At 39.2% G+C, this 11,820-nt stretch overlaps 1 protein-coding gene across 3 annotated transcripts; it reads right to left on the reverse strand.

Annotated features, from left to right (window-relative positions):
- Positions 1–302: 302 nt before the first annotated feature.
- On the reverse strand, positions 303–8,518 carry LOC127949234 (uncharacterized). 3 transcript variants are annotated; one of them, XR_008152268.1, is made up of 2 exons: positions 467–8,518; positions 303–360 (listed from the first exon to the last, which is right to left on the reverse strand). XR_008152268.1 is itself a non-coding variant. In XM_052546265.1 (2 exons), exon 2 carries the CDS (start codon positions 7,314–7,316, stop codon positions 1,041–1,043), a length of 6,276 nt encoding a protein of 2,091 aa, XP_052402225.1. In that variant the 5' UTR covers positions 7,317–7,989; positions 8,096–8,518; the 3' UTR covers positions 303–1,040. The 3 variants fall into 3 exon arrangements, 2 of the variants coding, with proteins under 2 accessions (XP_052402225.1, XP_052402226.1); XM_052546265.1 differs by having other exon boundaries at positions 303–7,989; positions 8,096–8,518; XM_052546266.1 differs by having other exon boundaries at positions 303–6,198; positions 6,307–8,518.
- Positions 8,519–11,820: the final 3,302 nt, after the last annotated feature.

An 11,820-nucleotide genomic window follows, 5' to 3' on the forward strand; every position in this document is an offset into this window, starting at 1 on the left:
CAAAACATCTTATTGCACAATTCTGATAATAAAAAAGGCAATTAACTAAACTGTTTTCAACCGAAATTATATATAGTTTTTACCTGCAAATGCAATGCAATGGTACATGCAATGGTACATTTGACAAAATTTGACTTTGCATTACTGTAGCATTTTACAGTATTTTTTTTAATGTAAAAATTGTTTTTTTCTGTGTACCTTTCTTGATTACTTTTAAAGATGAGCCATGTTGCAGCTGATTATTTTTGCTGCACAGTTGTTGTGGACTATGCCCGCCCTTAGTCATGACGCGAAGGCTGAGGTTCTTTAACTGATGTTTAATGTGTTCTGGACTTAGACTCCAACACCAACACCGTAGAACTGAGTAAAAAAGGGTGAATATACAACAAACATGTCATACATTCAGTTACATGTAAAACACACATGACTTTAAACTCGTACATAAACAGAAAATACATCCACATACCACTTTTGCCTGCTTATGAGCTAAGAGAGGGGGTTATCTTGAAGCTTCTTTATCGGATGACTTCTAAATAGAAATACTTTAAACTTTGCAATGATTACATCATTCCATATGATCAGCAGAATTGCTCTGTGAAACTCGGACCGCAGTTCTGACTCGTTCTCCGTGACAAAACAGGAAGTGACATACAAAGGCACGATGGGAGCAAAATAAAATATAACCAAAGAAAACTCTTAGAAAGAATAAATATTCCTCAAATATACAACAGTTGAGTATATAAATCACAATAAGCATTATAAAATAGTCGAAATATAAAAATATACAGATTAGACTGATCAAAAAGTTACTGAAATAAATGAGTGTTGAAGTACACAAGTGCCATCTAGTGGAAATAAACATTATAGATTCCGAAAGCTTGTAACAGCAAACACACTCCCACCATCACGCAATGTGTGATTCTTAAAAGAATTTACTTTATAAATACTCAGTAACTCAACATGAACTAATAAACATTCAGTGGATAAGTATTTGTACACGTTTAACATACACAGTTAAACACTTTTCAAACTTAACCCTTTTAATCAGCTTCAAGTAGTAACACTGTTTTGTGTATGGGTCTTTCTAAGTAGACTGACTTATTTGTGCGTGCACCCTTGCTATCTAGTGTTGCATCACTAACAAGAAGTTTAAGTCTTCTCACCATTCCATCAGATCCTGGGAAAACTTCTACCACTTTAGCTAGCTTCCACTGATTTCGTGATGCCAAATCATCTTGAAGCAGAACGATATCATTTATTTTGGTGTTTCTCCTGCTCTTATTCCACTTACTTCTCTGCTGCAGATTCAACAGATATTCCTTCCTCCACCTGGTCCAAAACTCATTTGCCAGAAACTGAACTCTTTTCCATCTTTTCTGAAGATAAAGATCTTCCCTCACAAACTCTCCAGGAGGTGGTGCAATGATGGTGGACTTCATTGTTAGTATATGATTCGGCGTCAATGGTTCTGGTCCCACAGGATCATTGAGGTGCTCTGAGGTCAATGGTCGACTATTTACAATCGCCATTACTTCATACATGAATGTTCTTAAGGAAGAACTGTCCAGTCTTGCTGCAGACTTGTCTAGGATGGACGTTAGTACACTCCTTACAGTCCGGATCTGTCTCTCCCAGACACCACCCATGTGACTGGAAGCAGGCGGGTTCATGATAAAGGTACAGCCTAACTCTTTCACACGTTCTTGATCCATTCCCTTCATCAACTTCAGGAACTCTCCCTTTGCACCCACGAAGTTGGTACCTTGATCACTATAAAGCTGACTTACATTGCCACGTATAGCAATAAGACAACGCAGTGCATTAAGAAAGGCATCAGTACTAAGATCATCCAGCACCTCAAGATGAACAGCTCGCGAACACATGCAGGTGAAAAGTAGTCCGTATCTCTTCAACTCTTTCCTTCCCTCTTTAACATAGAACGGACCGAAGCAGTCCATGCCACTATAGGTGAACGGAGGGGTAGCTTCCATCCTTTCTGGTGGCAGGTCAGCCATCCTTTGCTCCTGATTGCATTTCCTCAGCTTCCTACACTTAATGCATTTGTAGATGAGAGATGAAACTTCGCTACTGCATCCCAGAATCCAAATACCATTGGAGCGGATTTCATTGATGGTCATGCCACGACCTTGATGTTGCACCTTTTCATGGAAGTGTTTTATGAGTAAACGAGATATATGATGTCCTTTAGGAAGAATGGCTGGATGCTTGACATGAGAGTGAAGCTCTGCCTGTGTCAATCGTCCTCCCACTCGTAAGACATCATGGTCATCGATAAACGGACTTAACTTGTACAGCTTGTTGAAAAGACTTGAATTAACTTCCTTGCCTTGTCTTAGATGCTTGATCTCGTCACTGAACACTTCTTCTTGAACGATGTAAATTATGAATTGTTCAGCATCCTTCCTTTCTTCAAGTGTTGTGGAATTGTTGGATCTTTCTACCAAACCTTTCGCACTCCTTGCACAACGTTTGAGCCTTGCTATGGCTTTCACTGCCCTCTTCCAATCTGAAAACCTTTGCAAGCGATCTGACAGACACCACTCTTCCCTTGCCTTGGTCATTAGAACCTGTGCCCTTTTGAATTCCGGGTCTCCATCATTAACTTCTCCCACCTTAATGTCATCCTTAGGGAGTTCTCTTTGCCATAGGAAACTTGGACCAGTAAACCAGTTCGATCCCATGAGTTCCTTTACGGTGAGCCCACGAGAGGCATGGTCAGCTGGATTTTGTTCTGAAGCCACATATCTCCATTGACTAGTCTCAGTGCTTGTTCTGATCTGCTGAACTCGGTTGGCTACAAATACATGGAAACGTCGTGCATCGTTGTTAATATAGCCAAGGACAACTTTGGAGTCGGTCCAGTAGTATTCACGAATGCCATCCAATTCTAGTTCTCTTTTGAGCAGATCACCAGTTCTTGTGGCAACCACTGCAGCTGAGAGCTCCAGTCTGGGAATTGTTGTTACCTTTGTTGGAGCAACCCTAGCTTTACTCATAACAAGAGTGCAGTAGACTTCTCCAGACTTGGTTACAGCTCTGAGGTATGAACATACTCCATAGCCTGACACACTGGCGTCTGAAAAATGGTGTAGCTCATATTGTTGAACATCCTTGAATGTTGATGGCACATAACAACGTGGTATCTTCACCAAAGACAGGTTATGGAGGTCTCGCAACCAAGCTTCCCAATGCGGCTTGAGGTCATCAGGAAGTGGTTCGTCCCAGCCTAACTTGTCTTGACACATCTTTTGTAGAGTCCTTTTCCCAACTAAAATGAAGGGAGCGACGAATCCAAGAGGATCAAAAATGGAAGCAACTGTAGACAGCACACCTCTTCTAGTAAAAGGATTTTCCTTTACTAACACTCTGAAATGGAACTTGTCTGAAGCCACGCACCATTGGATGCCGAGCGCCCTCTCTACTTTAGGTTCTCCTAGGGTCAAGTCAAAGTCAATTGCCCCTTCAGTACATTCCTCCTTTGGAATTGTGGCAATCACCGTCTTGCTGTTGGTGATGAATTTATGCAAGCGAAGCTTTCCGGTATTGCAGAGACCCCTGGCTTCCTTTACAAGCTGGATTGCCTCTGCTTCAGTGTCCACACTCGCTAAGCCATCGTCAACATAAAAATTACGTTGTATGAACTTCACTGTGGCTTGATTAAACTTGCCTTGACCTTGTACGGCAAGGTATTTGAGGCCGAAGTTTGCACATCCAGGCGAGGAGGCCGCTCCGAACAAATGGACCTTCATTCGAAAAACTGAAGGTGAGGCTTCCATGTTTCCATCTTCCCACCATAGGAACCTGAGGTAGTCCCGATCCTTTGGAGCAACGTGGAACTGGTGGAACATACGCTCCACATCACACATGATGGCTACTTGCCCTTTCCGGAAACGACACAAGACTCCAACAAGGGTATTTGTGAGGTCAGGCCCAGTCAGTAGATGCTCATTCAGAGAAGTATTCTGAAATCTTGCAGAGCAATCAAAGACGATACGAATCTTGCCTGGCTTCTGTGGGTTATATACTCCATGGTGAGGTATATACCATGCTGGTTGACTACTTAACTCCATCTCTGGGACCCTTTCAGCATCGCCTCTTGCTATTATGTCCTTCATGAAAGCCATGTAGTCCTTTTGGTACTGTTCATCTCTCTTTAAACGCTTCTCTAGGGATTTGAGTCGATGCTCTGCACACGCTTTGTTGTTTGGCAAATCTGGCCTCTCACCCTTAAAAGGCAATGGCATCTCATAGTGTCCATCTTGCACTTGCTTAATGCCTTCATTCAATTTTGCCAAAAACCTTAAGTCTTCTTGCGACGTTGAGACTTCCTCATTATCCCGTTCTACAAAGTCTGACTCAAAAACCTTCAATATCTCTGCCGGAGTGATCATCTCTTTAACCTTGTTCCTCTGTACAAAGCAGACTTCAGACTTGAGTTTGTGAGATGGATCACGAGCTGGTAGAACTTGCTTCATGATAATCCTGTGACTCACACCGATTTCATCTTCATAATAACTGTCGTCATGGTTGTATCCAACGATACTCCAACCCAACACGGATCTTTGTGCAAATGGCTGATCTTCATTGCCACTGAGAACATCCCTGGGAAGTAAGGCTTGAGGGCAGTTGTAGCCTATTAACAAACCTACTTCACAGTCAAGTGCAGGAGCCATTTCATCTGCCAGATGTTCTAGATGAGGCCAATTCTTTGCGGTTTCACATGTGGGTATATGAGATCTATTTGCAGGTATGTAGTCTCTAGTATAAGTTGTTGGAAGTTTGATTTTAACTTCAGACTGAATGCCTCTTACTTGTAGACCATTCAATTTGTGACTGGACACAACCTTCGTTTTGGATGTTATGGTGGAAATCTTGAGTTTGACAGGCTCTTTCTTGATATCAAGTGTCTCAGCTGTGTCCTTTAAAATGAAAGTAGTGTCGCTCTGAGTATCAAGCAAGGCATACACTAAAATCTCCTTCCTTGGTTCATCTGTTGTTGAGACATATACTGGAATGATTGATGACGTATGAGTGCCGTTCCTTTCTTGAACTACTCTGTTTGAAGTCACAGGCTTAGACTCTTGTACCTTCTGTGATTCGGCTGTTCTATCTGCAGATCCGTGATTGACCTTGAACTGATCTTGACTGGTTCTAGAGCTTTGTCCTGGGCATTTATTTACACGGTCCTGGTGTAGGCTTGTTGGGTGACACTTCTCACATTTTTCACACACACTCCTAGAGGTGCAGCTTCTGGAGTTATGACCAGTCTTAAGACAGCCAAAGCACAACTTCTCAGACTGTACAAACTTCAATCTTTCCTCAATTGGTCTTTCCATAATTTTGCGACACTTATGAAGAGTGTGGCCTAATCTCTTACAAAAGACACACATAAGGCTAGTCCTTTCACTGGAACTAGTGGTGAATGTCTTTGCACTTGAGTTGCGATTCCTCTGAAACTTATAATGATCTTGATCTGATTGCTTGAACCTTTCTTGCTCTGCTGGCTTTATCGCTTGCAGTGAGGTGATAGGATTGCATGCGATTCTAGCTTCCTTGTTAAGAAATTCAACAAAGTATTTGAAATCTGGGAATCCTTTGTATTCATCTTGAAACTTGGTGACTACTCTATTCCAACGTGAACTCAACCAGTCTGGCAATTTGGCTAATATTCTTTGATTTTCAACACAGTCATTCAGAGCTTGTAAACCTTGTACATAAGGCATTGCTGATTCAACACTGCTTAGGAAATCTACAAATTCCTGGAGGTCTTTGCTGTCTTTGGTAGCAATCTTGTGCCAAGACTGTATTTTGTCACGGTAAGATTTGCCAACTACGAACGGATTGCCGAACCGGTCATCAAGGATGTTCCAGGCTGCCGTGTAAGCCATTTCTGTTCCAGCCACAAAATGTCCTTCAATCGCTCTCTTGGCCGGACCACCTACATACTTGCGTAGAAAGAATAGCTTTTCTTGTGATGGCAAGTTCTTGCGATCAATTAACGTCTGGAAGGACAGCTTCCAGTCATTATACTTCAGGGGATCTCCAGAAAAAACAACAGGTTCTGTAATTGGAATCCTATTGGCTGTAATCGCTTCAGCCAGTGCCTTCACAAGATCATTAGAAGCTTCGTTGGGAGCAGGCCATGTAGGTGACTGAGAGATATGAGCTTGGGGTAACCTTTGAGAAGAACAAGAGGGTTGGTTGAAAGGAGCAGTGTCTTGAGCGAGCGTAAATGGCTGAGAGAGAGAAAAAGGAACGCTTGGTTGAAAAACATAATGTTCTTGCCTTTGTTGAAGAAGAGGAGCAGAACGCTGTTCTCCCTCATCACCTTTGATGCTTTCAGCATAAACTTGCAGCCTTGCTTGTGCTGCGTTATGTCTTTTTAGTTCCTCCAACCGTTCCACTTCTTTTTTCTTTTCTTCCAGCTTTATTTTTCTAACAGTGCTTTCTGAAATAAATTGAGCCCTTTTCCTTGCATTCTCAGCTTCGGTTTCCCTTTCTTGAGCTTCTCTTTCTGCTGCTAACCTTTCATCCTCTGCCTCCAGTTTCCTAATTTCCTCTTCATGTTGATGTTGTGTCTTCATTATTTTAATCACTTCTTGTGTAGCCGCTACTTCAGCCGCTGCTTCTTGTCTTTTCTGCAGAGAATCACTGTAAGATTGACTGGACATCTTGGAAACAGACTTTGACTTACTGGAGGTTGCTGAGATGATGCTGGACACAGTGGCTTCAAACACTGAATCTGAATCAGGCCAGGGAATGTCCTTAGGATCACCGTTGAGGAATCTTTGAGACTTCTCATTTGCAGTGCTAGTAATGGCAAGGCAAGTGTCATTTTTCCTCCGAATTTCAGGTTCAGGGCTTGTGATGCTTCTTATATCACCATAAATATGGTCGACCTCAGACTGAGTGGCATTAATGGTGCTCACAACTTCACAAATCAATTCTGCATCATCATTGTTCTTAATGGCTCTTTTCAAACCATTGATGTGATACTTCCACCTTCTATACTTCTGCTCAAAGCTTCTTTTCAGATCATTTAGTCTAGCGTCTTGCAGCGTTTTACCCTTCTCGGTAAGCGTGCGTGCTCGCTGGCTTCTTCTAATATCTGAGAGCTGTGTATTATCTATGTCCACCTGAGGTTGTTGTACTTGTGCAGCCACTTCAACTTGTTCAGTTATATCAGCCTGCTCTGATGGAATGACCTGCTCTGCATTGTCTACGTCTTGTGCAGTAGGGGTTGTATAGCTAACTTCTTTAGTAGCCAGCAATGTATTTTCACTTGTGTTTGACATGCTAAACCTGTGTTGCACTATAATGTGAATATTCAAAGAGCAATCTAAAGTTTAGTGTAAAGCGGTTATCTCAGCTACACTTATGTGATCCAATCATGTAAATGATAACAAGCTACAGAACTGTCAAGAAGTAGTCTATGAATTCAACTTGTAAAGAAAAAATGTGAATATCAACACGCTTAAATGATGAAGTATACACAAATACTTGAATACAACAGAAAATTCAAACTTTAGTCTTATTTAATAGTAGCAAAATTGTTTATCTGTTTAGTCCCTTTTAGTTTCTTAATAAGTCAAACGATAATAGAAAAATGTCCAACTTTATCTTAGAATGGGAATGATGGAAATACCAGAGCAATTGAAACCTCAGTGACAGTTCACAAGACCTTGCGCTGCTTCCAAGTCACTAACTTCAAAAGTGCTTGCTTGTTCAGCCTTTGCTTGCTTCAGTCAAGTCAATTGCAATCTTTTCATGTTGTACTTCCCTCATTCAACATGTGGCGCCTCTTGATGGCCGATTTCCTCGTGCAGCTTTACGATCTGATGCAGTTGGCCTTCACCGACGCAGTAAGTGTTCTACTATGCCCGCCCTTAGTCATGACGCGAAGGCTGAGGTTCTTTAACTGATGTTTAATGTGTTCTGGACTTAGACTCCAACACCAACACCGTAGAACTGAGTAAAAAAGGGTGAATATACAACAAACATGTCATACATTCAGTTACATGTAAAACACACATGACTTTAAACTCGTACATAAACAGAAAATACATCCACATACCACTTTTGCCTGCTTATGAGCTAAGAGAGGGGGTTATCTTGAAGCTTCTTTATCGGATGACTTCTAAATAGAAATACTTTAAACTTTGCAATGATTACATCATTCCATATGATCAGCAGAATTGCTCTGTGAAACTCGGACCGCAGTTCTGACTCGTTCTCCGTGACAAAACAGGAAGTGACATACAAAGGCACGATGGGAGCAAAATAAAATATAACCAAAGAAAACTCTTAGAAAGAATAAATATTCCTCAAATATACAACAGTTGAGTATATAAATCACAATAAGCATTATAAAATAGTCGAAATATAAAAATATACAGATTAGACTGATCAAAAAGTTACTGAAATAAATGAGTGTTGAAGTACACAAGTGCCATCTAGTGGAAATAAACATTATAGATTCCGAAAGCTTGTAACAGCAAACACATGGACTGTAAAAACTCAGTTTAGTCTGTAAAAGTATGACTCACCTCAAGTCTGAGTTGCAGGTATTCTAATATTTGCCAAGGTATTGCAAATACTTGCAGGTCTTCAAAATTGTTATTGGAGTATACAGTATGTCATGTATCTTGAGCTGCATCTCAATAATCACTTAATGCAGATGTGGATACCTATTGAGTTTAAGGTTACATTCACATTCAAAATGTATTTTCTCTCTCAAATTATGGTTTTGCCAATAATAAGTCTATCAATAAAAAATTCTCAGGAACTGCCACCTTAGCAAAGTGGCAGTTGTTTTTTAATACATGTGGGTAGTGAGAAGAGTGTTTTTCTGACAGTGCCAAACCCACATTTCTTATGCTGTCGTCTCTTTACACTATTGCAGTTAACACTGTTTTCACCTGGACAATGTCTCTCTCTCTTTCTGCATGAGAATGACTAAGATCATTATCACATGCAGATTCCATGGCTGCAAAACTGACATGCTAGAGAGAGAGAGTGAAAATGGGAGAGAGACAATACAGAAGAAGATTTTTACAGATGGACCAATCAGAATGAGTCAAAAATACTAAGGCAGGAAATCATCAGAACGAGAATAACTTGGCTAGAGAACATTTGGAAGTAGGACATGGGAAGTCAAGTAAGAAGACAACTCTACACTCTAAACATTTTAGGCTTAATATTTATGTATTTTACTTGCATACAAATCTCAATGTAGTGTATATTTTCCGGTCATACATAAACAATAATAACAACAAGAAACAATACGATTTGTGTAAAAGTATTCAATTTGTGTATGTGTTTCAAATACACAGTGACCAGGTTTATATATTTATCAGGAATGAATCCAGTTTGTTTCAATCTCATACATTTTAACTTGAATATTGCTTGTTTCATGGCTAGCCATATTTAAACCACATCCAGATTTTTTTAACTGTTTTAAAATGGATTTATATACAGATTTATGCAGATTTCTTGGGATTTTAATAAATATATATATTTTTTTTAAATCTTCAAATGATGAATTTGTTTGTTAGAAACACATGACTTGAGTTTTGTAGATTACTGTAGTGTTTTATCAGATGTTTGGACTCTCATTCTGACGGCACCCATTCACTGCAGAGGATCCATTGGTGAGCAAGTGGCATACTGCATAATGTCTCCAAATCTGTTCTGATGAAGAAACAAACTCATGTACATCTTCAATGGCCTGAAGGTGAGTAAATATTTAGCAAATTATCATTTTTATGTAAACCATTCCTTTAATAATATTCTACTGTGACATTATAAAATTTTGAGAAAGCAATCATTTTCTCAACCATAACGTCAAAGCTTGGGTATTTTACCCTGAAAGCAGCTGACTGAAGATTTATACTTGCATGTTTCCTGGAAAATATGTTAAAATGTACAAAATACAAATTCTGTATCTGATGTTTGAAATCAAGATTGAGGAATTTATTTATTTTATCATTTTATTTTAATTTATTCATTAATACATTTTTGCAGAAATAGTGAAAAAAAGTGCATTGAGTGTATTCAGGCTTCAATAATCATAAGGAATATTACATGAAGAAAAAAAAAACACAATTATATTAAGAACATCCATAATATTATCCACCAGAGGGCATCGGGTAACCTTATCGAAAAAGGGCATCTTATTGTTTTTTAAAGAATGCAGATTTGTTCTCAACATGACTCATCTGGGTCAAATCAAACAAAGAGAAATACTCAGTTTTCATCTCCTACATAAAGAAATCCTTTTGTGTTAGGTGATACGTTTTATCTGTGCTAAATTTCCAGAGTTTTTCCAAAATATTAGCTATCAATGCAGCTTAAATAAGAAAGATTAATGGAAACTTTCTGTCTCTCTCATCTAGGAAAGACAGATTTTTAAGTCCAACAAACCATTTGCATGTGTTTCAGCAAGGTGCGTAGAAACCAAGCAAAATCAGCAGGATCCACTGAGCTTTTGCGATGGCAATTTAAACGTGAAAAGCTGTGGGCCCAATATATGTTTGAACCCTTTGACAGGTTTAAAACGCTAAGGGTGGAACTGATCCAATATGTTTATAATGTTTGCGTTAATCACCTTGTCTGTATACATTTAGCTGGAAGTTTATTTATATAGACAACTACTTTGTGATGTTTATGCAAATGACGTGATGTAACATTCTCAGCTCTGGGAAAACCCCAAGGTGTCGTTCCAACCATTGACAAGATGCAATCACTGCAAAAGATACACACGGCCTGAAGCAATCCAGCTTGTCAAATGAAAATGCTAACAATGTACCACTAAGTATTTCAGTTAAATCTGAGTGTTTAGTTGCACATTCGATTCTTTAGTGACCGCAAAAAGAAACCTATCAGTTCTAGCGTAATGTAATTGCTGTTGGTTTTGAAAACCTGCCCAGTTAAATTACATTACATTTTAAGTGCAGGAATCAAGAATAGTTATCACTCAGTTGGTGAATAAAAGGATAGGTGCTGACTGATTTCCTTGATCTAAATACAACCGTATGATTTCTAAGAAATCACTGGTTTCTGGTGGAACCAGTCCCGCAGAGTAATTGCACGAAATGCCACATTTGTTTCTTTTTCTTTCAAAAGAGCACACCGGTTATTTTGTTTGAAGAGGCCATGCAAGACGGTGAACGTTTCAGAACTTGTACAGACAAACACACAGCCCATGCTTGGTCAACAGCAGTTGTGCCAGTAAATATTCCAATTATAATATTTGGTTTTGGTGGATTTATGTCATTATTATTTATCCCATCTCAGATTTACTATCAAGGGACTGTGCACATGCAAACTAAATGTGAACACACATACATAACACCCTATAACTGTTACTAAAAACCTCATTACATTTGATTTTTGTTCAAATCAGAACTGCAAATATCACACTTCTCAAATCTGTCACTACTCCATACTCTCCTTACTTTCACTGTTTTGCTGCTAAAGGAGTTATTCTTGTTCATTCTACTCCTATATATGTTTTTTATGTTTCAGGATCAGGTTTCTGTACCAACTAAGCTCCCATTTAGTCATTTGATTTGAATTTTTGAATGGTATGTGTATTAAAACGTCCCATCAAAATAGTAAAATCCAAGGAATTACCACAGGGAAGCAGTGCCCTCTTGTGGCCAATGTACACGACAAAGTAGCAATAATGTCTCTCATTTCTGTTCAATTAGAATATATCCATATATTTTAAAATAAGAATATATCTATATCACTAAATATCACCAAACCCCACGAAAGCAATAGGATTAAAGCCCGGAT

The sequence above is a fragment of the Carassius gibelio genome, chromosome B1, assembly GCF_023724105.1.
Source record: "Carassius gibelio isolate Cgi1373 ecotype wild population from Czech Republic chromosome B1, carGib1.2-hapl.c, whole genome shotgun sequence".
Classification (NCBI taxonomy): domain Eukaryota; kingdom Metazoa; phylum Chordata; class Actinopteri; order Cypriniformes; family Cyprinidae; genus Carassius; species Carassius gibelio.

What these genes read in the sequence shown, in the direction of transcription:
- LOC127949234 (XM_052546265.1), bottom strand. Translation starts at nt 7,316, where the DNA reads ATGTCAAACACAAGTGAAAATACATTGCTGGCTACTAAAGAAGTTAGC.